The sequence below is a fragment of the Podospora pseudocomata genome (genome assembly GCF_035222375.1).
Source record: "Podospora pseudocomata strain CBS 415.72m chromosome 2 map unlocalized CBS415.72m_2.2, whole genome shotgun sequence".
Taxonomy (NCBI): domain Eukaryota; kingdom Fungi; phylum Ascomycota; class Sordariomycetes; order Sordariales; family Podosporaceae; genus Podospora; species Podospora pseudocomata.
In genome coordinates this window covers 937,011-964,511 of record NW_026946366.1, presented here as the reverse complement: position 1 = coordinate 964,511, position 27,501 = coordinate 937,011, and the positions used below count along the sequence as shown (strand labels likewise).

At 52.1% G+C, this 27,501-nt stretch overlaps 9 protein-coding genes and 1 non-coding gene across 10 annotated transcripts; 4 read left to right on the top strand and 6 right to left on the bottom strand.

Annotated features, from left to right (window-relative positions):
* Window positions 1-983: 983 nt before the first annotated feature.
* Window positions 984-6,000, top strand: QC762_207550 (uncharacterized protein). The gene is made up of 4 exons (XM_062887664.1): window positions 984-1,321; window positions 1,388-4,377; window positions 4,480-5,106; window positions 5,167-6,000. Exons 1-4 carry the CDS (start codon window positions 1,112-1,114, stop codon window positions 5,822-5,824), a joined length of 4,485 nt encoding a protein of 1,494 aa, XP_062745793.1. The 5' UTR covers window positions 984-1,111; the 3' UTR covers window positions 5,825-6,000.
* A 36-nt stretch (window positions 6,001-6,036) lies between these two features.
* SEN2 (tRNA splicing endonuclease subunit sen2) lies at window positions 6,037-8,492 on the bottom strand (the record flags this gene model as incomplete). The annotated part of the gene is made up of 2 exons (XM_062887663.1): window positions 8,163-8,492; window positions 6,037-7,874 (listed from the first exon to the last, which is right to left on the bottom strand). The coding sequence occupies exons 1-2, from the start codon at window positions 8,191-8,193 to the stop codon at window positions 6,037-6,039; spliced, it is 1,869 nt and encodes a 622-aa protein (XP_062745792.1). The 5' UTR covers window positions 8,194-8,492.
* A 57-nt stretch (window positions 8,493-8,549) lies between these two features.
* HSX11_3 (Ceramide glucosyltransferase) lies at window positions 8,550-10,699 on the top strand. The gene is made up of 2 exons (XM_062887662.1): window positions 8,550-9,051; window positions 9,122-10,699. The coding sequence occupies exons 1-2, from the start codon at window positions 8,942-8,944 to the stop codon at window positions 10,617-10,619; spliced, it is 1,608 nt and encodes a 535-aa protein (XP_062745791.1). The 5' UTR covers window positions 8,550-8,941; the 3' UTR covers window positions 10,620-10,699.
* Window positions 10,700-10,982: 283 nt separating this feature from the next.
* On the bottom strand, window positions 10,983-12,973 carry SGT1 (Cochaperone protein). The gene is made up of 2 exons (XM_062887661.1): window positions 11,847-12,973; window positions 10,983-11,794 (listed from the first exon to the last, which is right to left on the bottom strand). The coding sequence occupies exons 1-2, from the start codon at window positions 12,690-12,692 to the stop codon at window positions 11,234-11,236; spliced, it is 1,407 nt and encodes a 468-aa protein (XP_062745790.1). The 5' UTR covers window positions 12,693-12,973; the 3' UTR covers window positions 10,983-11,233.
* Window positions 12,974-18,985: 6,012 nt separating this feature from the next.
* Window positions 18,986-21,630, bottom strand: ERG7 (Lanosterol synthase (Oxidosqualene--lanosterol cyclase)). Its single transcript, XM_062887660.1, has 3 exons — window positions 21,251-21,630; window positions 19,462-21,174; window positions 18,986-19,408 (listed from the first exon to the last, which is right to left on the bottom strand). Exons 1-3 carry the CDS (start codon window positions 21,506-21,508, stop codon window positions 19,118-19,120), a joined length of 2,262 nt encoding a protein of 753 aa, XP_062745789.1. The 5' UTR covers window positions 21,509-21,630; the 3' UTR covers window positions 18,986-19,117.
* Window positions 21,631-21,771: 141 nt separating this feature from the next.
* Window positions 21,772-23,677, top strand: SPO11 (endodeoxyribonuclease; the record flags this gene model as incomplete). The annotated part of the gene is made up of 8 exons (XM_062887659.1): window positions 21,772-22,285; window positions 22,339-22,405; window positions 22,467-22,575; window positions 22,633-22,722; window positions 22,777-22,857; window positions 22,908-22,979; window positions 23,035-23,335; window positions 23,394-23,677. Exons 1-8 carry the CDS (start codon window positions 21,970-21,972, stop codon window positions 23,675-23,677), a joined length of 1,320 nt encoding a protein of 439 aa, XP_062745788.1. The 5' UTR covers window positions 21,772-21,969.
* Window positions 23,678-23,815: 138 nt separating this feature from the next.
* QC762_0039420 lies at window positions 23,816-23,903 on the bottom strand. The gene has a single exon. It is a non-coding gene; the product is annotated as a tRNA-Tyr (tRNA).
* A 599-nt stretch (window positions 23,904-24,502) lies between these two features.
* Window positions 24,503-25,785, top strand: QC762_207470 (uncharacterized protein; the record flags this gene model as incomplete). Its single annotated transcript, XM_062887658.1, has 3 exons — window positions 24,503-24,717; window positions 24,774-25,118; window positions 25,196-25,785. The coding sequence occupies 3 exons, from the start codon at window positions 24,503-24,505 to the stop codon at window positions 25,320-25,322; spliced, it is 687 nt and encodes a 228-aa protein (XP_062745787.1). The 3' UTR covers window positions 25,323-25,785.
* YAR1 (ankyrin repeat-containing protein) lies at window positions 25,356-26,067 on the bottom strand (the record flags this gene model as incomplete). The annotated part of the gene is made up of 2 exons (XM_062887657.1): window positions 25,356-25,789; window positions 25,854-26,067. The coding sequence occupies 2 exons, from the start codon at window positions 26,065-26,067 to the stop codon at window positions 25,416-25,418; spliced, it is 588 nt and encodes a 195-aa protein (XP_062745786.1). The 3' UTR covers window positions 25,356-25,415.
* Window positions 26,068-26,511: 444 nt separating this feature from the next.
* Window positions 26,512-27,480, bottom strand: QC762_207455 (uncharacterized protein; the record flags this gene model as incomplete). Its single annotated transcript, XM_062887656.1, has 3 exons — window positions 26,858-27,480; window positions 26,621-26,785; window positions 26,512-26,551 (listed from the first exon to the last, which is right to left on the bottom strand). The coding sequence occupies exons 1-3, from the start codon at window positions 27,361-27,363 to the stop codon at window positions 26,512-26,514; spliced, it is 711 nt and encodes a 236-aa protein (XP_062745785.1). The 5' UTR covers window positions 27,364-27,480.
* Between the last annotated feature and the right edge of the window lie 21 nt (window positions 27,481-27,501).

Below are 27,501 nucleotides of genomic sequence, written 5' to 3'. Positions count from 1 at the left end.
TTTTGTTGCACTCACAGGCAGTTGCTCTTGCGCGGTTTGGATCAGGAGGCTGATACAATACAGTATCTCCAGATCTGCCGGCGACCTACTCACTAGAGTGAATAGACCGATCGAGTTGTCAAAGCGCGATGTCCTGCGCAAGAAATCTTTCCATTTTGTGCTGGTCCTTCATGCTTTCGATTCTCTGTTTCAGTTCCTGATATCGAACAATGAGCATCGTGTCGTACTAAGAGCTACGACGACGAGAGGGTGGCTGGAGATTGGACTCCAAATATATTAAGAAGTTGACCATATAGGTCAAGTGATAGTACGCTAACTCTTTGTCACCGAAGTTGCATTTCTGGCTGTCATACTTGAATGCGGAATTCTTCTAGTAATTTTTGCCCGCATGTCAGCTCCAGCTGGCAAACATTCGAGATTTCCTATATATCTAATGGGGGCTCGACTGACCTTCCGCATGTTGAAATCTGGCTGGTGACATGCCCATGGCAATGTTGGCCATATCACGCACAAACCAAATCAGGATCACAATACAAGACAAGTCACAACGAGTCCACCCCCAACGGCGACGACCTCCCAGCATCAACGTCCCTTCCTAACCCTCCCTCTCTAAGCTCCTCCCTAGCCTCACCAAAATCCCCAATCCTCTCAATATAGCCCTCCTCCTCCTCCCCGGTCGAAACCCTCCCCATAATCACATTTAACCATGGATACTGACCAAACCGCCCAACAATAGGCTTTTGCCCATTCTATCGGTCACCTCCCCTCGGCAAGAGGGCAAGCGCTGCGAGGAAGATCAGAAAGAAACAAGCTTTTCGGATTTTCCCGGAAATATGGCATATTGCAATGGAGGTTGAAGTTGGAAGTTTGGGAACAAATGAAGGTTGCACTTGCATATCTCGTGAGGTAGCAACTACCTTCCTTTCTTGGCAGCATAATTCGAGAAACGGGAAAGCACTGGACTTCGGACTGCAGCAGGAACCCCGCGTCCATCATATTGAACCGCGATATTGAGGCGCCTTTGCCGACACCGCCCTTCGAGTATTCTCTGTAGAGATTGCTCGAAACATGCTCTTGATCGGGAACCAACCTGAGGATATCATCATCCAGCATGGACTTTGCAACCTGTACCGACGACGCATCGTTTGGACCGTCGGTCCAGGGCTGCCGAGGGGATTTCGACTTCACACTCAAATTTGAAAAGATATTTCTCGCCATTATTCCAGCTGCCATTTTCATTGCACTTTCTCTACCAAGAATCGTCCAGCTACACCGCAAGCCAGGTATTGTTGGAGGTGTTGTTTTGCGTTACTTGAAGCTGGTGAGAAATCCGGCTGCCAAGTGTGCCCCTGTTTGATCATGGGCTGACAGTTCTTTCTTTCAACAGATATCTATAGCCATCTACGGCATCTTTGTGTTTTGCCAGCTAGTCTTGAGCATTGCAAAATCACGGAAATTGGGCATATACTTCATTCCTGCCGACGCCTTGGCTCTCGCATCTAGTATTTGCATGCTTCTACTCTCTTCCCTCGAACACACCAAATCACCACGTCCATCCATCTTCTTGAACGCCTATCTCTTTATCGCCACTCTCCTGGATATCTCGCAGACTAGAACCATATGGCTGGCATCCTCGAATCGTGACGAGCTCAACTACGCTAGCATCTTCACTGTTGGCGTAGCTATCAGGGCTCTTCTTATTGTGCTTGAATCCCAATCCAAGTCAAGATGGATTCTACAATGGGAAAAAGGTGCCCACAGTCCCGAGGAAACAGCAGGTCTCTACGGTCTTGGTGCATACTTCTGGCTCAACAAGCTGTTTTTGAGGGGATATCGAGGTGTCCTCACCATTGATGATCTCTTCCCTTTAGACCATAATATCGCTTCTGCCAAGCTGTACGCTGAAGCTGGTCATAATCTCGAGGCTACAAAGCTGGGAAAGCGGCAGCACGGACTGGCAAAGGCAGTCATGAAAGCTTTGGCTGTGTCCTTTTTGTTGCCCGTCGGACCTCGTATTGCGTTCGGGGCCTTCCAGCTTTGCCAACCTTTCCTCATCGAAACACTCCTGGGATACCTTGAACAGCCCGTCGAAATGAGTCCGAAGAACATTGGATACGGATTGATCGGCGCAGGACTCCTTATCTATGTCGGTATGGCAGTGTCATCAGCCTTTTACTGGTACTTTCAAGAACGCGCCATGTACATGACCCGCAGCCTACTTGCCGCTGCCGTGTACAGGAAGACAACCGAAGCCAGAATCTCAGCTGCCGACGATTCGGCCGCCCTCACCTTGATGAGTGCCGATATCGAACGAGTTCTGGTCGGATGCATGGAGATGCACGAGTTTTGGGCCAACATGGTCGAGGTCGTCTTTGCCTGCTGGTTACTGTCCAGGAAAATCGGGGTTGCCTTCACCGCCCCTGTCATTATCGTCGGCGTTTGTGTTGTCTGCTCCTTCTTCCTTGCCAAGCTTACTGGCCCTAGGCAAAAGGCTTGGATGGAGAGGATACAAAAGCGAGTAGGGCTCACCACGAACATGATCACACAGATGAAGCACCTCAAGATATCGGGCCTCTCGGCTCCAGTTGAGGAGTCGATTCAGGCCATGAGGGTGGACGAGCTCGGGGCTGGGGCAAGATTCCGGATCGTCCAGGTTTATGCAGCGGCAGTGGGTTACACTCCGTTGTGCCTTTCCCCTGTTGTAACCTTTGCCTTTGCCTCCAGGACATTAGATGTGACTACGATCTTCACATCCATTTCCTACATTCTGCTGTTGGCCAACCCTCTGGGATCACTGTTCCAGCATATCCCAAGTTTCCTGGCGGCCTTGACGTGTCTAAATCGTATTCAGGCTTTTCTGGCACAAGATTCTCGCACCGACTTTCGCGAGTCCGAGATCCTTATGGACCGCAGTGCCAGCTCACCCACGTCAAAGCTGGGTTCGGAAAGTGTTGAGGTTCACGCCGACCCCGGCCTTGAGATCACGTATGGCAAGTTTGGTTGGGACAACGACAAGACTGCTCTTCATGATATCGATATCCGCATCCCACACTCCAGTTTGACCATCGTCATTGGGCCCGTGGCTTCTGGCAAGTCGACGCTCTGCAAAGCTTTGCTGGGCGAAGTGCCTGTATTTGGAGGTAAACTTCATGTGGCAAGCCGCTTCCGCAAAATTGGGTATTGCGACCAGACCCCTTACCTCTCGAACGCAACAATCAGGGAGAACATCATTGGCTTCGACGCCTTCAATCAAGAACGATTTGACGAAGTCGTTGAAGCTACCGTGCTTCGCCAAGACCTCGAACTTCTGCCCCAAGGTGACGAGACCAATGTTGGAAGCAATGGGATATCCCTGAGTGGAGGACAGAAGCAACGGGTGTCGATGGCCAGAGCTTTGTATACGGACTCGAAGTTGTTGGTTTTCGACGACATTCTCAGCGGCCTGGACGCTGACACGGAGGAACAAGTGTTTCGCCGTGTCTTCTCCCCGGATGGCTTGTTACGTCGGAGAGGAGCTACAGTTGTCCTTTGCACCCACTCCATCCGACACCTACCATCGGCAGACCACATCGTCGCACTGGGTTCAGATGGCAGGATTGTCGAGCAGGGGACCTTTCAGGAGCTGATGAAGAATGACATGTACGTCAACAGCTTGGGTGTCCAGGAGTGCGATGCCGCAAGCTCGAAGGAGGATTTGGCAGTACAGGAAAAACCAGGTCTGAGCACGACTCTGAAGATGACCCCGAACAAGGTCACGGCCTTCAGCCCAGAAGCGGACAAGACGAGGGCAACGGGCGACTTTACGATATACCGGTATTATCTCGCTCGCCTCAACCTCTTTGGCGTTATTGTCTTGATCATGGCAGGCTTCGGCTGGGGTTTCTGCATCAACTTCTCCACAATCTGGCTGAAGTTCTGGTCAGAGGATGTCGCATCGCCTCAGCCACAGCGGTCCAATGCGTTCTACAATGGATTATACGCGCTGTTCCAGTTGGGTGCACTGATGTCTCTGTTCCTTTCGGCTTTGGTGGTCTTTACCTCCATGATCACAATATCAGGGGCTAGACTCCATCTCGAAACGCTCCGAACGGTCATCAACGCGCCTCTCAAGTTCTTTACGACAACCGATACTGGTATCGTGACCAACTTGTTCTCACAGGATATGACTTTGGTCGACGGGCAGCTTCCCATGGCGCTTGTCAATCTCATACTGTACATCTTCAACTGCCTCGGAATGGCGGCAGTGGTTGCTACGGCGTCCCCTTATCTGGCCGTTGCTTACCCGTTCCTGGCGGTGGTCTTGTACGGGATTCAAAAGTTTTATCTGCGGACGTCGAGACAGATCCGATTGCTGGATTTGGAGGCCAAGAGCCCGCTGTAGTAAGTACCCCCCCCCCCCAACCCCCCCAACCCCCCGGCGCGAGCGTTGAGGATGAAACCAATCTTGACTATGAATAACTGACGTTGATGTTTAACAAGCTCCCACTTTATCGACACGATCAAAGGTCTCGCTACATACCGCGCCTTTGGCTGGGTGCCTGAGTCTGTCAAGAAGAATGACATCCTCATCGACACTTCTCAGAGACCGGCGTATCTCCTAGCCATGATCCAGCGCTGGCTGGCTTTTACACTACAGATTGTTGTTGCTGTGCTGGCAGTGGCGGTGATCACCCTGTCGACGCAGATGCGCACGAATACTGCGTTTACTGGAGCCAGTTTGGTGACGCTGATGATCTTTGGGGAGGCGTTTTCGTACATTATCAGGTTTTACACCATGTTGGAAACGTCGATTGGTGCTGTCAGTCGGTTGAAGGCGTTTGGGGAGACGGTTAGGAGTGAGAATAGAGAGGGAGAGGATTTGCTGCCGGGGGAGGAGTGGCCGGCGAAGGGGGAGATTAAGATGACGGGGGTGTCGGCTTCGTATGAGTATGTCTTTTGCGCCCCCCCCCCCCTGACGCTTTTTTCCATGTCCAGCCTTGACAGTTGTTGTTACAGCGGGGACGAGGATGGCAAACCGGGAGTAGAAGGCCAGAACTTCGCCCTCAAAGATCTGAACATTGATATCCTTCCAGGTCAGAAGGTGGCCATCTGCGGTAGAAGCGGCAGGTTCGTCGCCCTTCCCCCCTCTACTCGTCTCCAGTCTTGAAAATGAGCTAACATCACCAGCGGCAAATCCTCCCTCCTCCTCCTCCTCCTCCGCCTCCTCGACCCTATTTCTTCCCCCGCCTCCACCATAGAAATCGACTCCCTCCCCCTCACCAAAACCCACCGCTCCACCCTCCGCCAGCGCATCATCGCCGTCCCCCAAGACCCAGTCTTCCTCCCAGACGGAACCTCCTTCCAAGCCAACCTCGACCCGTTTGGGCTCGCCTCCGAAGAAGAATGTCGCTCCGTGTTGGGGATTGTCTCCCTTTGGCAGTCTTTTGTTTCGGAACGAGGCGGCCTGCAAGCGCCCATGTCATCAGACACGTTGTCTCAGGGACAAAAACAGCTTTTTAGCTTGGCGAGGGCGATTCTCAGAGGACGGATCCGTGCTAGAGGCAAGGGAAAGCAAAACGAGGGAGGGGTGCTGCTTCTTGATGAGGTTAGTTCTAGTGTGGATAAGGATACTGACGAGGCGATGCAGAGGATGATTTTGGATGAGTTTGCTGGGTATACCATTGTGATGGTCAGCCATCGGCTGGGTATGGTGATGAATTTTGACAGGGTGGTTGTTATGGATGAGGGGAGGATTGTGGAGGATGGTAAGCCGAGAGAGCTTGTTGACCAGGAGGGTTCGAGGTTTAGGGATTTGTGGATGGTGGGGAGGAGGAAGAGGAATTGACGTTCTTGGGGCAAGGCAAACATGTGCGAAGGCGGGCACCAAAAGAGATACAAGATGATGAAACGAGCTTCAGATTTGGGACCCGAGGTTCATGCATAATACTGCCTGCCTTTTTCCCATGCCATTCCATGCTGCCATTTTGTTGTACAGAATCCAACCTGAAAATACCAACGCCGTCCCAATGCATTTATAGGATATACACAAAAAGATCATCATCTGTTGCGGTTGACGGAAAATCTCCTGACCATAACCTCCCGTATCTTGTACTTCTTGAAAGCAGCAGCAATGCCACCCTCCTTCATCGCCTCATCGAAAACAGGAGGAGGCGGCACGTCGACGTAAACAAGCACCAGACTCTTCAAGACGTGTGACAGCACACGGTTGACACCCATCAGCCAAGACCACGACTTCTTCGGCTTTTGATGTTCGTATTCCTCCCACCGAGCATCCGAGAAAGCAGGCATGACCATCAGGCCAAACTCACTGTGGTCAAACACCGGACCACGTTGGTACAAAATCCAATCGACACCAAACTTAATGCCATGACGTGGCACCCAGCCGAGGGAGCGGAAGTGATGATAAACGGCGTAGTGTACGAGAAACGGGTCGTCAGGGCGAAGACCAGCCGAGGGAGGGAAGTAGGAATAGGAGCGGAAAAGACTGAGCAGTCGCTCGTTGGAGATTGGTTCTTTGGTCTTGGGGTCGATGACCTTGAGAGTGCCAAGTGAGAAGGCGAGAAAGAAGGCTTCTTCGGGCGCGAGCTGGAAGTGTTCCTTATCCTGAATCTCCAGAGCGGTAGCAGGGACAGCAAAGCTTTTCGACTTGGCAGCTGGCTCGGCTGGTGACACGAGACCGGGACTGGGCGGATCACCACGGTTGAAGGTGGTGGACTCGACTTGGGGAGAGAAACGGACGCTCTTTTGACGTTTGGCAACGGGCTGCGAGGGTTCTTCTTTATCCTGGACGGAAGAGCCGGTTGCTGACCGTTTGGTAGGGGTGCAGCAAGGTGTGGGTAGCAAGTCCTCGGGGAAGATGGGCTTGTGTGTTTCCTGAGTGTCACCTACCGTGTGGGCAAAGGCACTCGCCTTTCCTGTATGACCACTGAGGCCATCAATCGGGCTGACACCATTCACCTGTTCGCCAGAGACATTCACAGTGGATGCCAAGCCCGACTTCGTGACAAGGTCTGCTGCTGAGTTGGGCAGGGCCAGCAACTCTGCTGGGCCAGTGGGTGGTCTCAGCTCTGTAAGCATCATGTTGTTCAGGGTGCCATTGATCTTCGCCAACGAGTTAGGCAACGCAAGAATCTCTGCAGGTCCGACAGGGGGCTTTCCGTGCGCTACATGACCGTTGGACACTCCATTCTCCAGAGGCGGCGAGAATAGTCCAGCAGGGACTGGGTTCTTCAGTTTCGGCACCGAGAATGACTTGACCACAGGCTTAGGGAGCTTCAACGGGGGGAGCTTGGCAGACACGGCCTCTTCCTCAGGGGCACTCTTGGTCTCAGGTCGGGGTTCGGTTGTTACCGGTGATGGTGTTTGGAGGGCAGCCTCGGCAAGCCTCTGGCGTTCAATAGCCTCCAGCTCTGCCTTTGCTCTTTCCCATTTGGCAAGGCGGCGTTCCTCACGACGCGACTCTGTGCGAACCTCGCTCACCGTCTTTCCTTCGGGCGAACCTCGCCGAGCGAGCTCCCTCTTCAGCCAATTAGGTTCACTACGACTCAGACTTCCTTTGCCAAAGAATCCCTGCTCCCAGAGAGCCCGGATGGACGCTGGGTCTGGGACATGAACAGAACATGTATCTGGATCCCATACTCCAATATGGATGACAGACGGTTCTTTGGATGGCGGAGACAGAACCTGTCTCAACCAGGCGTACACCAAGTGAAAAAGAGAAATTGGGTTGTTTGGATAGAACGCAGGTAAAGGGAAGGTCCGAATGGGTGCGGGCAGCGCATAGATTTGATTCAATGGCGTCCTCGGCGACCCAGCTGGGGCCCTTGTGGTTACTGTTTTGCTCGACTCGCCGGGAGGTGCAGTCGCGGGACTGACTGTAGGTTCAACCGTCGCCATTGTCACTCATATCGACCTGAGCTAGGAAACGTCAGTATGCAGTCAAGCTGGCAGCTGTGCATGATCCCCCCAAAAATTGTTTGACTCGACATTGCTCAGATACCGTTGTAGTCTAATACATGGGCATACATTGAGCATCCACTGAAGGATATTTGCTCTAAGCTCCAAAGTAGTCATCACCGCAATGTGTGCGATACCAATTGGCCTCACTCGAGGGCAATGGTATCGGTAGAAGTCGAAGAAAAGGGAATGATGTGTTGACTCACTCTTGCGAGGTACGAACAGATTGTGGCCCATTCAGCGGTCCAAAAGATATCTGCTGACAGCAAACAAAGATATCAAGTTGACATATCGCACACGGGGTGTTCTGTCACATCCGGTGGAAAGAAATGGTTGCGATTGTGCGACTTGTTGTTGGAATGGAAGTGGAAAGTGGGATGCAGCTGACAAGAGCTTGTGGGAAGCTTTTGAAGCTCCCGAAATTTTCTGCATTTGGCCTGACTTGTCAGGCGAAAAGGTACTCACCATGCCCTGGAAGTGTGGGTCACTCCAAGGTTGCCGGCCGGCAGTTTATCGGAACATCTGGAACAAGCTTCCAGGTGCCCCCCGGCCGTTGCGCCAAAACCTAGGGGGGCTCTCACTGGAGCTCTGATGAAGCTCCGCCGAGCACCGTCATCAGAAATCCCACGGCCCAGCCGGAATCTTTGTTTTCGAACTTGTCATCTACCAGAAAATGTCTCCGGCGCCTCCGGAGATGCGCAAAATACCCTCATCCTACCGCGCCCATGCCTGCAATGACTGATCACATCGCGTGTCGTGGTTACTCTTCGCGGTGCGAGGGTCGATCAGAGAGGGCAGCGACGCCCCACATGGGGACTTAGCTTCTGACATGCGACTTGTTGCCAGCCAGCCATGCGCCTCTGTTTTTATTATATCCTGTGTCACCGAAATCTCCCGTCAGCAAAGCTGCTGATCACAGTCACGATCACGATCACGATCCTTTCCTTTTCTCCTAAGTTTCTGCGCGCGTTGCTATTCTATCTCGATGCCTGCTCACAATGACCAAATGCCGATGATCGTCCAGGGCGCGGCCTTGGTCAGCTTCGTTTGGACCTGCATCATCGTTTCCGTTCAAGGAATTGGTATCTGCAAAATGTACGACCTTGACGTCCCACCATGGTACTGTCTTCGGTGTTTACTAACGACCACCTCTTTGTGTCTTTAGCCTCCGAAACAACTCAGCTCCTCACCCAAAACCTTTCTCCCCAACCCTCGAGAAAGATGAAGTACCGCACATCACCGTCATTCGACCGGTAAAGGGCGCCGAGGCTGGCCTCTACGAATGTCTCGCGTCAACCTTCCAGCTTGCCTACCCCAAGTCGAAGCTCACCATCTACCTATGCGTTGATTCGACGAGAGATCCAGCCTACCCGGTTCTACAGAAAGTCGTCGCTGCCTATCCTGACTTTGACGCCAAGGTGTTCGTTGAGGAGCAAGATCCTGTTTTGCATGGCGATGGCGGGCACATTGACAAGCTTGGGCCAAATCCCAAAATCCGCAACATCAGCCGCGCATACCGAGAGGCTAAGGGCGATATTATTTGGATAGCAGACTGTAATGTTTGGCTTGGGGCCAACTCGGCAGGAAGAATGGTGGACAAGCTGGACGGTTTCTTGCCCGATGGAACTCGCACCAAGCCCTACAAGTTTGTCCACCAACTACCTCTCGTTATTGATCTCGAGACGCCAAAGACAGCGACAGAAGAGGAACAGGCACTTCTGTCGGGGCCTATCAACACCAGCGCGCCAAAGAGCCTCCTTGACTATGGCGGCAGGCTCGAAGAGATGTTCATGGCAACCACCCACGCAAAATTCTACAGCGCCATCAATACAGTTGGTATCGCCCCCTGTGTCGTTGGCAAGAGCAACATGTTTCGCAAGTCTCACTTGGAACGCCTGACCGACCCCGCTCGCAACCCCCTCATTCCCCCCGCCGATGCTGCTCGTGGGCGGGGTGTCGACTATTTCTCGTCCTACATCTGCGAGGACCACCTGATTGGCGATCTGATTTTCAAGTCGAAGATCCCAGGCTTCAAGAACCATGGGCTCGTCCACGGCGAGGTAGCTATTCAGCCCATGTCGGGCATGACTGTTGCCGCTTACATTGCTCGCCGTGTACGATGGCTTCGAGTACGGAAGTGGACCGTGTTAACGGCCACGCTTGTGGAGCCAGGTGTGGAATCACTGATCGGGTGCCTCCACATGGCCTTTGCCTTTACGACATTGCCTTGGTTCCGCTCCTTTTTTGGAATACCTCCCACTTGGAAAGCGTTTGGTACCATTTGGATCTCGGCCGTCACTGTCTGGATGGTCGTGGACAGATTGCTGAGTGCCAAGCTGCATAAGCTGCAGAGTGTTGATGTGGATGAAAACACGCCGGCTTTTGCCCTGGGCTCGACGCGAACAGGAGGAATCAAGAAGAAGCCGTTTTTGACTTGGTTTGCCGCTTGGCTGGGGAGAGAGTTTCTGGCATTTCCCATCTGGACCTGGGCTGTCCTTCTTGGAGCCACGGTGAATTGGAGGGGTCAGACTTTCAGGGTACGTCCGGATATGAGCGTCACCCGGCTGGATGATGTGGAGGGAACAAGTTTGCGGCCGTCGACGCCGGCCGCGGCTGAGGGCGCAAACAGCTGCCGATCGACAAGTAAGGATCGCGTTGATTAGACCATGAGCATGATGCATGAGCGGGCGAATACTTGATTATACCCCCTTTTTTTAGAATATAGAATTGTAATTAGCCTACCTAGATGATGAATATCTCACGACACGCCCAGGTTTGTTGCTTCTTGCAAAAGACTGAGCTCACTTGGTAAGATGGGCACTGTCGCAGATATACCCAGATCTTGGCATCTTGGAACATTGTTCAAGTGTTCTACGCCTTCTCAACGTGCAATATCTCCCATGAGCTACCCTCGAGACCTACAAGTGGCCTCTTGACGCTCCTTCCAAATCCAAGAGTCATCCTTCCTGTTGGGAATACCCCTCAAATGTATAGATATCCTGGTTCACATTCCAAAGAGCGTCCAAGACCGACTTGTCTCATCTCTGAACCATCCCTTCACATTGCACGATCAAAGTAAAAAATATTCCTCATTACTACCAGCCCAGTTTGCTTCGCTTTGGTAAACACTCCAACGCCAGCGCCTAACACAACGCCATCATCCCCTATCCACCACCCTAATAAAGCATGATACAAAAGTTCACGTCGCTATCACTGCCATTAACCATCCAACCGGTCCCACTTCTCAAGGGAATAAATCCCAACCTCGGGACCACCTTCAACTATCCCACTTCTTGACCTCTACACCTTCAGGCGGCACCGTCTCCACCTTCCTCCCCTTTACATCGCTCCAGTCCGTGCTGAGAGCTGTCCCATTACTCTCAGTAAAACTCTTCATCATGGCGCGTTGCTGCTCAGGGGAGGCGTCCTTGTAAAGCTTCTTGAAGAAGGCATTGACATCACTCTCAGTGTCCTCAACCCCTTCCAGCTCCTCCAGCTTGTCCCAGTTCTTAGGTCCGGTCCGGCTGCTGGTGGGGTAGGCTGGAGCAGCGGCAGGCTTGACAGCAGGAGCCGAAGCCTGGTTGGATGAAGAAGGGGTGACCTCTTCAATATCCTCTTCTTGATCCGCATTCTCTACGATGCCGATTTCCTCCTTGCCCCACGAGCCCCACTTCCCTGGTGTAGCTTTCTGCAAAACGAGCTCAATCTTCGATGGGGTGGCGGTCCAACGAGAACCAGCGGGATTGATCTCGCCGCTCAGGTGCAAGGTCGAGGAAGCCTCGCGGTCGCCAGGCTTTACGTATGGGGCCGCGGCGCGAGCAATTGGTGATATTTGAACCTACAGCCCGTTAGTAGCCGATCAGCATGTGCCCAAGTTCAGATTGGCATACCTGGTTCTTCGAGAACTTGACGTTAAGCTCTTCCTTCTTCGTACCCTTGACAAACAGTGAAACTGTTACATTTTGGTTGGACTGGTAAAAGTCGGCACGAAGCTTGAGCTTCTCATCGGGTACACTTCCCGGCGCAGGCTCGCTGGGCTTCGCAACCGGCTTCTCATCCTCGCTGTCCAGCTCCACAACCAGAGGCTCGGCCTTCTTCTCGACCTTCTTCAGCTCTGGCTTTGGTGGTATCTTGGAAACATGGACTTTGCGCCCTGGGTCATTCTTCGGCAGCCTCTTAAGAATCCCCAAAACGACAGTTCTCCACGTATACGCTCGTTTCCACTGTGACTCAAACCCAGTCTTGATCGTCTTTGCATTTGGGTCTTTCACGCCTGGATCTTTCAAGCTCTCCCTCATGGAGTAATCCGGCTGGTTCGCGTTATCGGCAACCGCATCCTCGTATGTAACCGTGTAGTACCCGTCGGCATCAACGTTCTTCTCAACCCCGTCATCCTCACGAGCTGGGCGACCCTCTGCCAAGAGCATGCTCCATTTGGCACAGCAGTCCGAGTCTGCATATTGCTTGAGTCTGTGGTAAATGGTAGCACGGCGATACTGGGCATCGATCATTTGCTTTCTCCCAGATCCTCTCTCGGCAGCAACGTGGTACGCAAGTTCGGCATCGCGGAGGGCATCCTCATAGTTCTTAAGTTCGAGGTGGGCGTGCGAGCGGGCCAACAGCCAAAGCGGGGAGTTTGAACCCTCCAGCGCCTTGTCGAGAAGGGGAACGGCAGCGGCCCAATCTTTCTTTTCGACGGCCTCGAGGCCACGGTAGGCGTACGATGTAGCCGCCATCCTGGTGAGAAGTTGCCGGGAGGTTGAAACGGGTCGATCGGATAGGTACCTATCTAGTTCCGTCTTGGCGATGATGGCAACTGGGGAGAGGGTGATGGATAGATGAGAAGATATCAACGGAGGCGGAAATAGGTTGTTATAGACAAGTAGTTGAAGGGATCTTTGTAAGTGACAGACAAAGTGAAGCTGGAACTTTGAATGAGAAGTGTAAAGCTGGTTGGCCCAAAGATACTTGTCGAATTGTAAAGAAGAAGCCTAAGAGAGCTGCTGACCAGGGGAAGCTTTGGCGGGGTACCACACCAACAAGCTTGTGTCAAACAATAATATGGGGTCCAAACTTGGTCCATTCGTTCGTTCTTCGGAGGGAAGAGGGCCAGGTAGCACAGGCTCTCCTGACCGGGTGGACAAGGTCCCACTGCCAAGATATTAATTCCTTAACAGTGGGCCTCTCACTGTCTAATTCAACACACCCCCCAGCCAACGCCCTGCGAAGGGTCGTTGGGTGCCTCTATTCCCACTTGATGCTCTTCTTTCCACTCCTTTTCCTCATTTGTTCACCCGTGTCATTCCGTCAAGTCCATTGCCTGTGGGCCGTACTCATCATCACTCTGATCCTCCTGTGCCTCGATTTCCATACCTTCCGCAAGCCTTGGCTCCTTGGGTTCCCTTGAACTGTCTCCTTCATTCGCTCCAAACCAGTCTCCCAAAGGCTCCAAGTCCATTTCCTTCAGCTTCCTTTCCTTCAGAAGACCCTTCACATCCTGTACTCCCACAAGGCACCTGAACTGCGTAAACTTTTCCTCCGTGAGGGCCTTCGTCAACCCGTCGGCCAACATCTCTCCTGTAGCCTTGTATTCCACAGATATTTCCTTCTTTTGTTGCTTTTCTCGCAACCAGTGGCTGTGGATGTCGACGTGCCTCAACTTTGTCTGCAAGGTGTTGATATCTGCGGTCACGAGCCGTATTGTCTGGGCGTTGTCACACCACACTCTGATCCCTTTGTTGTCATCCAATTCCACACCCAATTCTCGTATCAACCGGATCTCGTACATGGCCTCCTTGGTGGCCTGTGACAACGCCAGAAGCTCTGCTTCAGTGGTGGAGGTAGTGACAGTATCCTGCTTGTTGGCTCTCCAACCGACTACTCCGCCGAACAGCCTCATCACGTAAGCTTGGGAGCTCTTGCGATCGGCAACGTTGTCTGCGAACGAAGCGTCGGAGAAGACTTCAAATCGGTCACCACCCCCAGCCGTAACGCATAAGTACTTGTGGCTAGTAAATAGGGAGAGTACTCTCTCCGCTGCTTCTGGTGGTCGCTGCTTGGGTTCATGTTGAAGCTGGCTAATTTGGAGACTGCAAAGGCAATGTCGGGTCGACTGATGACTGCTGCGTAGAGCAGAGACCCCACCAGCTTCTGATACCGTACCACCTCTGTGTAAGTCGCCAGTCCTTCGTGGGCGACAAGCTTGTTTTCCGTCATGGGTGTTCTGGGTGTTTTTCGTGATGGTTTGGTGATGAATCGTGAAAGCTTACCAATATACTCGGACTGAGAGAGCCAGACAAGCCGCTTCTCCCTGTCTCTGAGCATCTCCATGCCCAGGAACCACTGCAGTGGCTCGCCTCCTTGCAGAGCAAATTGCTCCTGGAGTCCCTGGACCAGTTCATCCACCAAGTCTCGCTTCCTTGCGGGGAAGGTAATGGCTATATCGTCAACGTAGAAGAAGATAATGACTCCATTCTTCAGGTAACAGCAGGGTTCGTGAGGGACGGCTACATACCCGAGCGTGGAGAGCACGCTGGTGAAGTTCTTTTGCCACAGGAGAGGAGATTCCTTCAAACCGTACAGTGCTTTCTTCAAGAGTAAGACCTTGCCTGGTGTTCTTCCTGCTCCTGGGGGAATCCTCATGTATATGGCGTATGGTAGGTCAGTGTGAACGAAGGCGTTGACAACGTCGTACTGGAGCATCTCCAGGTCGAACCGTGCTGCAATGGAGACCAAGGTCCGGAACGATTTTCCAGCCAAAGTGGCAGCGTAGGTGTTCTCCATGACCGTTTTGGCTTGTTGGTCTCCTCTTACCACTAGCCTCGCTTTTGCTTTCTGGAGAAAACCGTGTTTGTTGAGCTTGTAAGTAAATACCCACATACTATCAAGGACTTGGTGGCCGGCAGCCCTTTCTCGGTCGACCTGCTCCCACGACTTCATCTCCTTGTGACTTTGAAGGTGGTCTCGAATGGCTGCTAAGAAAAGCTCTCTGTGAGGGTGAGCTTCTAGCTGCTTGTAGTTCTTTGGAGGGTCTGGTAGCTGGCGTCTGTGGATTTTCTCTGAGGGCTCTGCTCCGTGAGAGTGGGTTTTGGCTGCCTCATCGCTGCTTGGGCGCTCGAACTCTGCGACTTTGTTGGCTTGTTTGCGGATCTGCCGCCTGCTTGTGCCATTTCGGCCGATGGCTTGTCTTCCGGCTACGAAGGATGCCTCCCATGGTCCGTGACGGTTTCGTATTCTTCTGAAGTCGTATCCGGCTTCTGAAGCTTCCTGGGCTACCATTTCAGATGGTTTGATGCCCAGGGTTGGTGTCCCTGATCAACAACGCTGCGTGAGGTGGTGTATGGCCAGGCGTCAGGAGGGCGCTCAAGGGTTCTGGGGACTTTGGCTGATCAGACCTCCCAGCCCCGGCTGCTTCCTCTGCTCCCTTCCCTGGTAAACTTTCGAGGGATCGCTGCACAGAGGTGTTCTCCGGCGCTGTTGGGGCGACTGCTACGGGCGCACCTGTTTCCTCCGCGCTGGAGTTGTCTTCGTTTTGTTGAGTTGGCAGGTGGTTGCTCTGGTTCACTCCGTACTCTTCAACTTGTGAGTAGTAGGCACCTGTAATTCGATCAATAACTGGGTCATCAATGTGAGCAAGGGAGAGGAGAGTAGCGAGCTCTGCCACTGAGGTTTGGCTCAGCTCGTCCACTAAGTCGTCCTTCTTGCCGGAAAAGAACTGGTCCTCTTGGAAAACCACATCTCGTGCCCTGATGATTCGGTCTGACTCGGGGCGCCAGATCCGATATATTCGGGTGCCCTCATATCCGACGAGAAATCCTACCAGAGCTCGCGGTTGGAGCTTCTTCCTCCGGTTGGATTCTTTCCTTGCATCGGGACTCATGTAGTACACCTTGCAACCGTAGGCCTTGAGGTTTCCTAGCCATGGCAGTGGTGCTTCGGCGGGGACTATACCATCTCGTTGTCGCTTAACCGAGTGGAAGGCTTCGATGGGTGTCTTTCCGTTGAGTCGCTGTTTAGGGGTGCGATTGTGAAGATAGACTGCCGCTCTGGTGATTTCTTTCCATAGGAATTGTGGTAACTTAGCTGATGATCTCATCGCTGCTGCTCTCCTCTTGATGTCACCCCCTGAGCGCTCTGCTCCACCGTTCTGGTCTTGACGGTCTGGAGCGGAGGGTTCACAGATAATTCCCAAATCCTCCAGTAAGTCTTGCATCTCGTGGGACCTTACCACCTCATTGTCACTTTCGAGCACTCTTACCACAATCCTGTATTGGCGCCAGAGGAAGTGGAAGAGCTTGTTGGTACACTCCACTATTCCTGATGCATGGCGATTCTGTAGGTAGTAGGGGAAGGTCATGCCACTATACCTGTCAACAAAGACGATGAGGTGCTTGTAGCCTTCCTCATCTTCTTTGTACTCAAAGAGATCGACTGCCCACCGTTCTCCTGGGTAGTGTGGGTTGGGCCTTGGGTAAGTGCTTCTGTTGTTCTTGATCTTACTCACGATACAGCCCTCACACTCCTCGATGGCCGGAGGTGGAGGTACCGTGACTGTGGTGGTTGACTCACCACCCCCGAGGGTCGGTGCTTTTTGTCGAAATCCCAGTTTCACACCTCTGGCGTGTTTTTCCAGCTTCAGGACTGCTTGCTTGTTGGCGTGACCGAGCCGTAGATGCCAAATGGCTGGAGAGGCAATGGAGACTGGCCTCTTTCCTTGAATGTATAAGGCATTGCGGCGAGTGAGTAGTTGTGAAGTTGTTGCTTCGGGCCGTATATATTCGATGACTGTTTGGCCGTGGATGTCCTCCATCAACGCCAGCACTAACCCTGAGGCTATCCGTAGACAGTTCTCTGGAATCTTGTTGTCCCAGTATATTCCTTCTTTCTGAGCACCTTGAAGGAGACCAGGTTTGTGGCGAAATCTTTGCAGTAGGCTACATCGTATAGTCTGAGAGTTCTCTTTCCAGACGGCGTTCTCACAGATATATCGACGTCGCCGTATCCCACGATTGGGACTGTGGAACTGCCGGCCAGTACGTAGTCGTCTGGAGCCGCCAGTCGAAAGTTGACGAAACGGCTGAGTTCGTTGAAGATGTGTAGCGTGGTTCCGGAATCGAGTATTGCTGACCGGTACAGAGGGTATTCTGCCGTAGTGAAACAGGCGTGGGGAGTTGACTGGCCGCGGTTTGCAGCAGAGTAGCTTCTTTTCAGTTGTAAGAAGACAGCGTTGACTGGTTCGTGGTAATGGACGCTCCGTGTGTGGTATGCCTCCGCGTATTCACGAGCGTCGCGCTCCTCGAGTCAATTTCTCTGCTGCTGAGCCTCGTCATTATCCCTCTCTCTCTTCAGCAGGGTAACCTCTTCACTTAACTTCATATCTGCCCTCAGATTGGCTTGGATGAGTTGCTTCATAGCAGGGTTGCTTCGAAAGCGTGAGTGCTCAGGGATCCTCTCCGGGAACACATAGAAGCAGTCCCTGAGTTCATGCCCTGCGCTGAAGCAAGCCTTGCATCCGAGCATCTTTTTGTTCTGTGGTCCGGAGCCGGCACCTGAGTCGAATCGCTTTCTCTTGGTAGACTCGGTCCTCGAAGATGCCCCTCCACGGCCACGAGAGCCCCGGTACGGGCTTCTTCCTGTCCTGCTGGTGTCGCCCTCTGTCTCTCCTTCTCCTTGGAAGACCGGGAATGCGGCCTTGGTCGTCTTTCTGGTATCCCTTTTGGCGAAGGCCATATCTCCCCTAATATCTCTGGCAACCTCCTGGAAGGTCATCTCACCTCTTTGAACCAAGTGTCTCTTATTCATCCTGAAGTTAGTAGACCAATAAACGAGTAGGGAGTTACCTCTGGTTTCTTCCAATAAGCTTGAAAGCCAGGTAGCCGGGTCGCTAACGTCTGACGCCCCGTACTTTCGCGCTAGATGGAAGGCCTTCTCCCACTGATGGGTCCAATCTTCTACCTTCTGGGGTGTGTTGGCAAACCTGATGGCTTTGGTCTGCTCGCGCAGATTGTTTTGGTGTCTCATGCGATACTCGTCGACGTCAGGCATTATTGCCTCTCTGATGGCGTCGTAGACCGCGGCAATGTCGTGTTTTCCGGTGCAGTGGATGTTCCAGAGGTCGGCGGACATGTGGTTGGTCATCCACGACATGAGAGAGCTGCGTTTATCGAGCAGGTTGGTGTATTTGGTGTACTCGTGGGTGTAGATCTTCGTGTCGCGGTTGTACCTCTCAAGGGCGGCAATAGTGAGGTCTTCGATCGTATAGACTGGCTCTGGGACCTCCACGAGTACATCAGGCGTGTTGCTGGGGTCGTTTCCTCTCACAGTTATAGTCTCAGCCGTGACTTGTCGATTGGCTTGGCTTAGCCTCTGCTTGAGGTTCGTCAAGTAGGTTGCGTAACGCGTGAGCTCGCTCTCGTAACGCGTCACCGAGGCGCGTTTCTTTGGGTACCGGTCTTCGCTGATCTCCGGGTACTGTGGTTCTTTCGGGAATGTCTCCCGTTGGTCAGGGTCGAGGTACGGCCACAGTCGCTCAGTGGCTTGGAATTGTAGGGCGTGGTCGAATCCGGCCCAGTCGTCTGGTCCGTTGAGGAAGACGCCTGACTTTGCAGTGGCGGTGAGGAGTTTGTTCAAGTCGATAGACATCGCGATTGGTTCTTTTGGTGGTTATCGATAAGTAGGTATTGCGTATAGCTTCGAATAATCGTTCAAAAACGTCACTCTGACTGCGAATTGTCAAACAATAATATGGGGTCCAAACTTGGTCCATTCGTTCGTTCTTCGGAGGGAAGAGGGCCAGGTAGCACAGGCTCTCCTGACCGGGTGGACAAGGTCCCACTGCCAAGATATTAATTCCTTAACAGTGGGCCTCTCACTGTCTAATTCAACAGCTTGGGACAGCCTGCAGCCAACCTAATTCTGCCACCTGCGGATGCCTGCAGAAGTGGGGTCCATGACGAGCAATGGCTTCACCGCCTTCCTCAACAGTAACATCACCAAGTGGTGGCACTGAAAGGGGGGAAATGAAATTGTATGAAGACTGAAAGGGGAATAAATGAATTAAGTATTACGTATAAAGCATTACCGAATGTCTCCAAACCATCATCATATGCTTTTGCCATCTTGCCTCATATTATCATCTTTTTCTTTCTCTGACCCATCGTCCTCAAACCACAGTTTCGTTCGGGTACTTGCGAGCAAACATGCCCAGAGCCTTCAGGGTGAAGGTAAACTTGTAGTTGGGGTACGAAATCATGCAGCTCTTATTGAAGACACCCTCAATGGCTTCTTGAAGCCACTCGCCATTGCTTTGTTGGCGGTCCATGATCAGCTTGATACCTTTCTTGATGTGTTCAAGATTGGGGTAGTCTGCCTTCATGAGAGCAATTACCGCCCAGGCAGTCATGACAACTTGCGATCCTGAAGGATGCTCAATGTACTCGCCCGTCTCACATGCCTGCATCATGTTAGCATCCTGCAATTGTGACAAAATGTAAAAGCAGAACATACCCTGTAATGTTCAGACCAACCACCGTCCTCTCTCTGTTTGGAGATCAAAAAGTCACAGCCCCTTTTGGCATAATCGCTGTTCTTATATGTCTCACCAATGCTGGCCAAACTCTCAAGGGCAAACATGGTGGCATAAGTAAAGCAAATACCCCAGCTCCCATACCACCCACCATGTGGCTTCTGGGCAGTCTTGATCCACTTTACGGCGCGCTCGATGAAGCGCTCGATCTCTTTGGTTCTGTATTCCGGCCAGTGCTTACGGAAGAGGGACAAAGCCGTGACCACCGCAGTTGTGCACTCGGGATACTCATACTCGACCATGATGTTGCCAAACACCTCAGCAGCGTTCAATACCTCCATCCAAGTACCCGCGCGAGGGGGCTCATATGACGAGCATCCGCCAGAAGGATTCTGGTATGTCAGAAGAGTGTCAATGGCGTCAAAGATTCTCCGATCATCAATGAGGGTTGGGAAACCTGGAGTCTTCTGGAGAATGATGACAGACTTGAGAGCTTCCGAAACACAGTCGCTGACAGCATAGCCTTGATCCTTGTTGCTAAAGGCCCATCCGCCTTTGCGTTGTTGGCGATAGCATTTGTCCTGGTCCTTGACATTTTCGCGAATCTGTTGATCATCCAAGAACTCGAGCGCCTTCATCAACATTGGCCGCCAACGGGGATCCTCGGTTAAACCAGCATCCATCACAGCCTGAATGGCAAAGGCAGTATCCCAACACTGAACACCGTTGGTGCCATTGGCAAGCAAACCCTCGTCCTTCATCCAGAGGAACTCGTGGGCTCTCTCGCGATGCCTGCGCACAGCATAGGAATCGGGTCCCTCTTTGACATAAAGGCACACCGTGTTCATGGGCCCTGACACCGTGGCCAAATCAGCATGGTCGGTGTTCTCATTCTCCATCTCGATGAGCTTCATGGCCCACTCCTCGCCCTTCTTAGCAATCGCCTGTGTCCGCAAAACTGGGTTCCAGATATTGACAAGACACCAGTTTACCGTGTTGAGCACCCACGTCTTGGGATGGTAGTTGTCCCTGGGGTTGATGGTGTTGCGGTGCGAAGCCCAATTGATCTTGGCCCAGTCCTCCACAAACAACTCTTGCCGAAGGGAGCGGATCAGTTCCGTTTCCTCAGCCTGCCACCTCTTGGACCACAGATAGCTCATGGGCAGAAACACTTGGCGAATGTGGATCCACCATCTCCAAGGGGCAATAGGGACCCAGTCTGGGAGAAGCCACAACTCGGGGGGTGTTGGGTTAACGATATCCCACTGGGCAACTCCCATCACGGCCAACCACCACTTGGCCCAGTGGGGGGCATGTGTCGCTCCTCCCATCTTGTGCAGAGTGGCGCGAGCCTTGACCATCACCGGGTGGTCCGCATCAACACCTACAATCCGCAGGACAGTGTAGTTGAGCGATGTTCCAAAGACTGATGTCTCGCCCTCGATATGCAGACCCCAGCCACCGTCTTCGGGATTGGCGCGCGCAAACAAATAATTCTTGATCTCGGTCGCGTAATACCAGGGAATTGGCGTCTTGGTGACATACCAAGCAATAACGATGCACGGTAGCAGGAACATGGGACCGCCATATTCGCAGCCCCAGTGACCGCTGGGCAGTTGCAGCTTTTCGAAGAATTCGAGACCGTTTCGGACCGCATCGAGAGGGTTCGTCGGCTTTGGGAGATCGGGGGCATTCTTTAAGACATTGTTAGTAGTGTTTCGAGCAGTGTTTCGACCATGGTAAAGGCCTGAAAAGCCTAGAAGAACGTACCACAGGAAGGCCAAGAAAGTACTTGTCAGCAAAGCTCTGGGGCCAATCTTTAAGAGCTTGGTCGTCCTCAAGATACACCCATGATTGGCGTCCTTTGTCGTCGCGCATGCGCCATCGTGTATGGTCAGTTCGCTCTTCGATTCTTTGGCGTTTTGCGACATGGTCGGTGAGGTCGAAGCTCAGGCGCTTCTTGGTGGAGGACTTCTCGAGGAGAGGTTGAGTTTCCGAGGACACTCCCGCAGCATCCTTCTTTCCCATCGTGACGAGCTATACGAAATTATGGTGCCGTACCACGAAAGAGCGGAGGAACAGTGGGTTTTAAGAGCCAGCAAACATTTTGGCCGTGGACTGAGCTGTCTTGGATTCGCCAATCGGGCCACAGCGATCACCCGCTGTCCGTTGAATTTCAGGGGCTGCAGCAACGGGATCCACCCGTCAAGCTGGCAGTGACGCACGGGCCCACCAAAGTGCATGTGAGAGAGACCTCATCCATGTCGGAATCTTTCCGATGACATTGGGAAGGAGCACTGCCAAATCAGTGTGTGATCAGGTCAACTCGACGAGGAAGGAACACCGGGCTGGCAACAATTGCAGTACTACCGTAATTGCAAGTAAGAATGGGAAGAAGCCGGAAAGCCTGGGTATTCCCCAGTGCAGAATCAAGCGACTTGTGCATCATTTGTCAGATCTTGGTGTAAGTCGGCACCAACCCGATCACCATGGACGAAATATCGACAAATTCAACTGAGGGGTATTCTCAAGGCACTGGTACTCACAGCCAAGATTCATCTGGTGCCTCTTCTGTCAACTACGACGCGGTCAATGTCGTCGCTGTCGCTGGCAATGGTGCCCTCGACCGAATCGAGTCGCTTCTCGAAGCAATTGTTGATGCTGTCACGACCGGAAACGAAATCCTGATTCCCTACAGAACTGTCCGAGCATCACGCCCCGGGCGCTCACAAGGCCCGCCAGCGGCGCGCCAAGCTGGTGTGGTGAGATTCCCAGGTCGTACCATCCAGGAAGCGAAGAAATTTGGTTAGTGAACCGGGGCGTATCGAGCGATTTCATCTAACTGGTTCTGTGGATAGAAGCCTTACTATGCATCATTGAGCTTTCCCACGAGGCTTTACTGTCGGGAATGTTGATCACCAAGAGGTCTGTTTGTGAGGACCTACCTCCAAGACTGGGATGTTGGCTCACTCACCTGAGTAATCAGAAACATATACTACCAAAGTCCAGATCTTTTCGGCTCGCAAGCTGCAGTTGATGTCATGGTGGACAATCTTGCTTTCACCCTCGGTGTCGGCCGAGGCGATTTGAACATTGTAAATAGGCATCTGTTACTTCTCATTGAGTCAAATTTCTGACTGGAACGATCATAGGTTGCGACAGCCAAAGGCCTTATTTCAGGCCCCATCATGTTGATCAGTCGAGACGGTTCCGTCATTGACTGTGGGCTCTCTCATAGTACCGTGAGACATTACCTGAGACGATCAAACACAAGGGTTGTATGCTGATGGTCGTAGGGTATTCTTTTGCCATCCACAAGCGAGATCCGGAGCATTGGCTTTCATGAGGTCCAGTGGATTTTGGTGATTGAGAAAGAGGTCAGCTGAGACTATCGCGCTTAAATGGCCCTGGCTGACATGGGATCAAGGCAACTTTCCGAACTCTTGCTGCAGCTCAATATGCAAAGAACTCCCGAGCAGGTCACGGAATCCTCATCACGGTATGGCTTCAATGTTACAGATGATGTGTTCATAACTAAGTTCTCTGTCTGCCAGGCCAAAGGATTCCCTGACTTGGCCACCCGAAGGTTCCTGTCTGTTGTACATTCCATGCGGCCGAGTCTAGTGATTTTTGGTCTCGCAGACTTTGACCCTGACGGTATTTCCATTGTCCGAACATACCAGAATGGCAGTAGACGCCTAGAGCATGAGAACGAGGCAACTGTCCCCTCGCTCTGCTGGCTTGGGATTAAGAGTCGCGATCTCCTCTCTTCATGGCAAAGTCCAGCAGTTGACGATGAGGAGGACCAAGAATTATATGGAACCACAGGCGGGGAATCTCCTCAATTGGTGGAAAGTGAGCAGGTCCCCTTCTTTCTATTTCGTGACAGTTATTAACCTACTCCTCGCGCCAGACTCCGATCATCAGCGGCCGGCAAAAAGACCCAGGCTGTCAGATTTTCGAAATCCAAGCGACAAAGTGTCCTCTCTCACTTTGAGGGACCGAAAGAAAGCTGGCGATATCCTGAGGGCCATTTCCTCTGTCGAGCTGCCCTCCGGCGGCGGGTTGGAACATGCACAGGAACTACAGCGCATGCTGATGTTGAACATCAAAGCTGAGATACAGGCTGTGGACAGTTATGGGGATCTGAGTACCTGGTTGGATGACAATCTCTACGCGAGAATGCACGCGGACTAGTGATACGGGAATCTGCAGCCGGCTTTCGCTGCCTCAAGTGCCAGTGGTGTTGTTGGTGTCTCTTGGAGATAAGTCAGTCAACGGTGGTTAGTCCCCACATAGGTGCCACTTTGGCCTTCCCCATCAGCAACCAGGAAACCCCTTGTGGTGTAGTTGGCTATCACGTTCGGCTGTAAAGGAATTTATTGATACCGAAAGGTCACCGGCTCGATTCCGGTCGAGGGGAATATATTTTGCTCCTTTTTGAGCCACGTGGTTGTGGTTTACCCAGCTTCATTTTTGACTTGCAGGGTGAATCACTTTGAGGCCATAGCCAAAGCCAAAGGAGTATGAGTCTAGCCAGCTTATGAGATAAGAAATACCAAGGTCAGCAGGTTCAAAGGACGGCCAACAAACCTTGAATAACAGCGGCAAGCCACCGGACAAGATCTCCGAACTATTCACTACCATTGTGGGTCCCTAATGGTTTTTATATTTCATGTCCTTCTCTTCTTTTTGTGTCCGATTCTTGTTGTTCCTGACATCCAATGTTTGTACCCTAACCCTCTCTCCCTGGGTCTTTTCGTTCACTAGGCACGTGACACCGTACAAATTACGCGTAATATTTCACATTCGCATCGTCTCATCGATGTAATTTTCATCACCACCTGCCCAACTGAAACTGCATCAGAGTAAACTTTTGACAACGACAACAAAAGTCTGAGAGACCCACCCTCATTATCTCTCAGTATCTCACGCTACTATTCAAGGTACTCAGCAGGACTTTTAATAGATCAGGTTTGCTTCTTTTCGTCACCTCTTCTCGAACAGCTCGGACCCACCAAGATGTCGAATCAGGACCAACAACCAGCAGACGCCCTCATCAACACCACCGACGGCCTCGCCTATTGGGAGTCTATTGCCCCAGATGTGAACGGCATGTTGGGCGGGTTTCCCCACATCAGCAAAGTCGACATCCAAGGCTCAAAAAATTTCTTGGCTAAGCTTGGTGTCGGCGCGAAGAAGAGGAAGGTGGAGAGGGCGTTGGAGGGGGGCGCTGGGTTTGTTTTCACCCTTGTCTCCCATGAATTCATACTCACTGACAACATCCCGATAGAATAGGCCGGGTGACGACGGGGTTGCTCCTCGATGGCATCGCCCAGCAAGTCGACGTCATTGAGCCGATTCAGAAGTTCACCGATGAGCTCAAGGGGAAGACGGGGGTGGGTAAAGTGTGGAATATGGGGTTGGAGCAGTGGAAAATGCAAGATGGAGGGGAGAAGTATGACTTGATATGGATCCAGTGGTGCGTGGGGCATTTGACAGATCACCAGCTGGTGAGCTTTCTGGAGCGCTGCAAAGCTGCGTTGGATGTGGAAAAAGGGGGGTTTATTGTTGTGAAGGAGAATAATAGTACAAGTGGGAAGGATGATTTTGATGAGGTGGATAGTAGTGTTACGAGGTATGTTTGTTGTGTGTGTTTTTTTGTAGAGGGGGGAAAGGGGGAGGGATGTTGCTGCTAACAGAAGAACACCCCAGGGAGGACGCGACGTTTAGACGCATCTTCAAGGAGGCCAAGTTGAAGCTCGTGCAGGTTGAGCTGCAGAAGGGGTTTCAGAGTAGTGGGTTGTTGCCAGTTAGGATGTATGCTCTGAAGCCAGAGTAAGGTGGGTACATCACAGCAATAACAAAACAAATCAAAGGGCAGTTCTCAGTTCATGTCATTTTTTTCTTCTTTTGGTATCATTCGTCGTTCCTCTCAACTTGACTCCTTCTCCTTTCCTTTTGAAGAGCTCTCATTCTCCTCACCGTCTTCTACCTTTACATCCGCCACAGCCTCCCCAAGACCCTCCTTTGCATTCTCAGCCTCCATCTCACGCACCTCCTTGAGGAAGTAATCCACCACATCGATCTTCTCGCTGAAGCTCGCCAGGTCAAGAGGGATGTAGTTCTTGTCATTGGCCAACGCAACAGACGCACCGTTTTCAACGAGGAGCTTTACAATTGGGAGGTGGCCGTTGAGAGCTGCCCAGTGAAGGGCTGTGTTGCCGAACTCATTTGTGGCGTCGAGGAAGGCTTGTTTTTGATCCTTGTCGGCGGTTGGAAACCGGGAGAGGATGTACTCGACGATTTCTGTCAAATATTATTTTAGTTTCGTGTAAGAAAATAGTGGATAAGATGAGAGAATTCAACTCACCAACATGACCGTTGGCGCTGGCCATGTGCAGGGTTGTGTTCTTGCTGCTCTCGTCTACCGCCTGGGCGAGAACGTCGGCGGGAGTGGGTATCCTGTCGGTGGTCTGGCGGGCAATGATTCCTGAGAGGATAGTGGAGAGCTCGTCTTTGTCACCGACGCGGGCGAGGTAGATGAGGTCGTCGATTTCTTCTTCTTGAAATTGGATCGAGGCCATTTTCGGTGTTCGAGGGGGGCCTCAGAAGTGACGTAAAATCGAATCGAAAATGAGGGAAAATCACGAGATTGATTCTCACGACAATAGATAGGCAGCAGACTGGAATATGAGGGTTGAGATTGAATGTGAAAGTGAGAGCTGGGGTGTGTGTGACTTCATCACTGCGGGCAGCCAAAAGTTGTGAATTTTTTCTGGAGCGTTGTGGCCCAAACAGTGCGGGCACTGTGTGACCTGAGTGGCCATACTGTGCACCCCCTTATTCACCCCTTTTCAAGGGACAAATGTTCAAGGCATCTTCCTCGACTGAAAGAGTAGAGTACAAGTAGAGCTGCTCTTAAATGAATTCCAAGTGATTTTCATATATCATGTCTCTTAGCGCTCGATCTCGATGTGACGCAAGAAGATGCTACCATCTGTGTCCCAGACGTGCAGGGCTTCAACATTTTACCACTCCCCAATAACCAAGAAAAACGGGTCAGCAGCGCTAAGTCAACGTCAGTAGCTTGTACATAGTTCCACGTTCACACTCAACCAAACATGGAGGGCAACTCACTACACCCCAAGTAGATAATTCGGCTTAAGATCGATCTGGTCAGCGCGACAACCGATTGTCTTTTGCGAATAAATTTGACCGGGCTTCCAGTCACCGGTGACTGATGATGCCCCAGTACACTGCGAGTATTCCAGTTCTACAAGGCCTCTTGCGCTGTATTGTATGCTGAACACACTTTGTGTCAACACCTTGCGGTATCCATGTCATCGTCAAATCAACAGGAAAGGATGTACTCACTCGCCATTACTTCTCTGCCCTGGCTCATCACACTTCCACCCATCACTAAGCAACAGCGTCTTCTCATGAAACCTCAGGTGAAGCCGTGGACCACGGCTCCCATACAGCCCAACCGTCCCAGCGTCGACTGAAAGCCACTTGTCGCACCAGAATACATGGGTCGCGTTTGGTATCGGCCCGGACATGGTGGTGTTGCAGCGAGCTAGGCCCCCGATGGCGGGGTTGGTGAGGTTGAAGCTGAAGTAAGTCGACTCGATGCTGGGCTTCTGTTCTTGTTCTTCGGTGGGTGACATGAATGTGGAAGAGGTGGTGTATTGGAGGCCTTTGATGGACCAGCGGAACTTGACATCGACAGTCTTGTTGCTGCAGGAGCTGATGAAGGGTTTGGTCCAGCCGAAGTCGTAGTGGTAAGGACCTTGGCCGAGTTCTGTTGAGTCGACGGTGGTTGTGGTGGGTGCCGCCCTTGAAAGGGTTGACATGGCGGAAAGAAGGGTTGTCACGAGCATGTTGGAAACCGCAATTCGACCTATATTTACTTTTGCATAGGGAGGATTCAAACGAGATGGTTTAGAACTGAAGAGGCAGCGGTGGGACTAGCCATCGCTTTATGAGTCCGTAAGAACATGAAGCTTGAGTACGGTCGG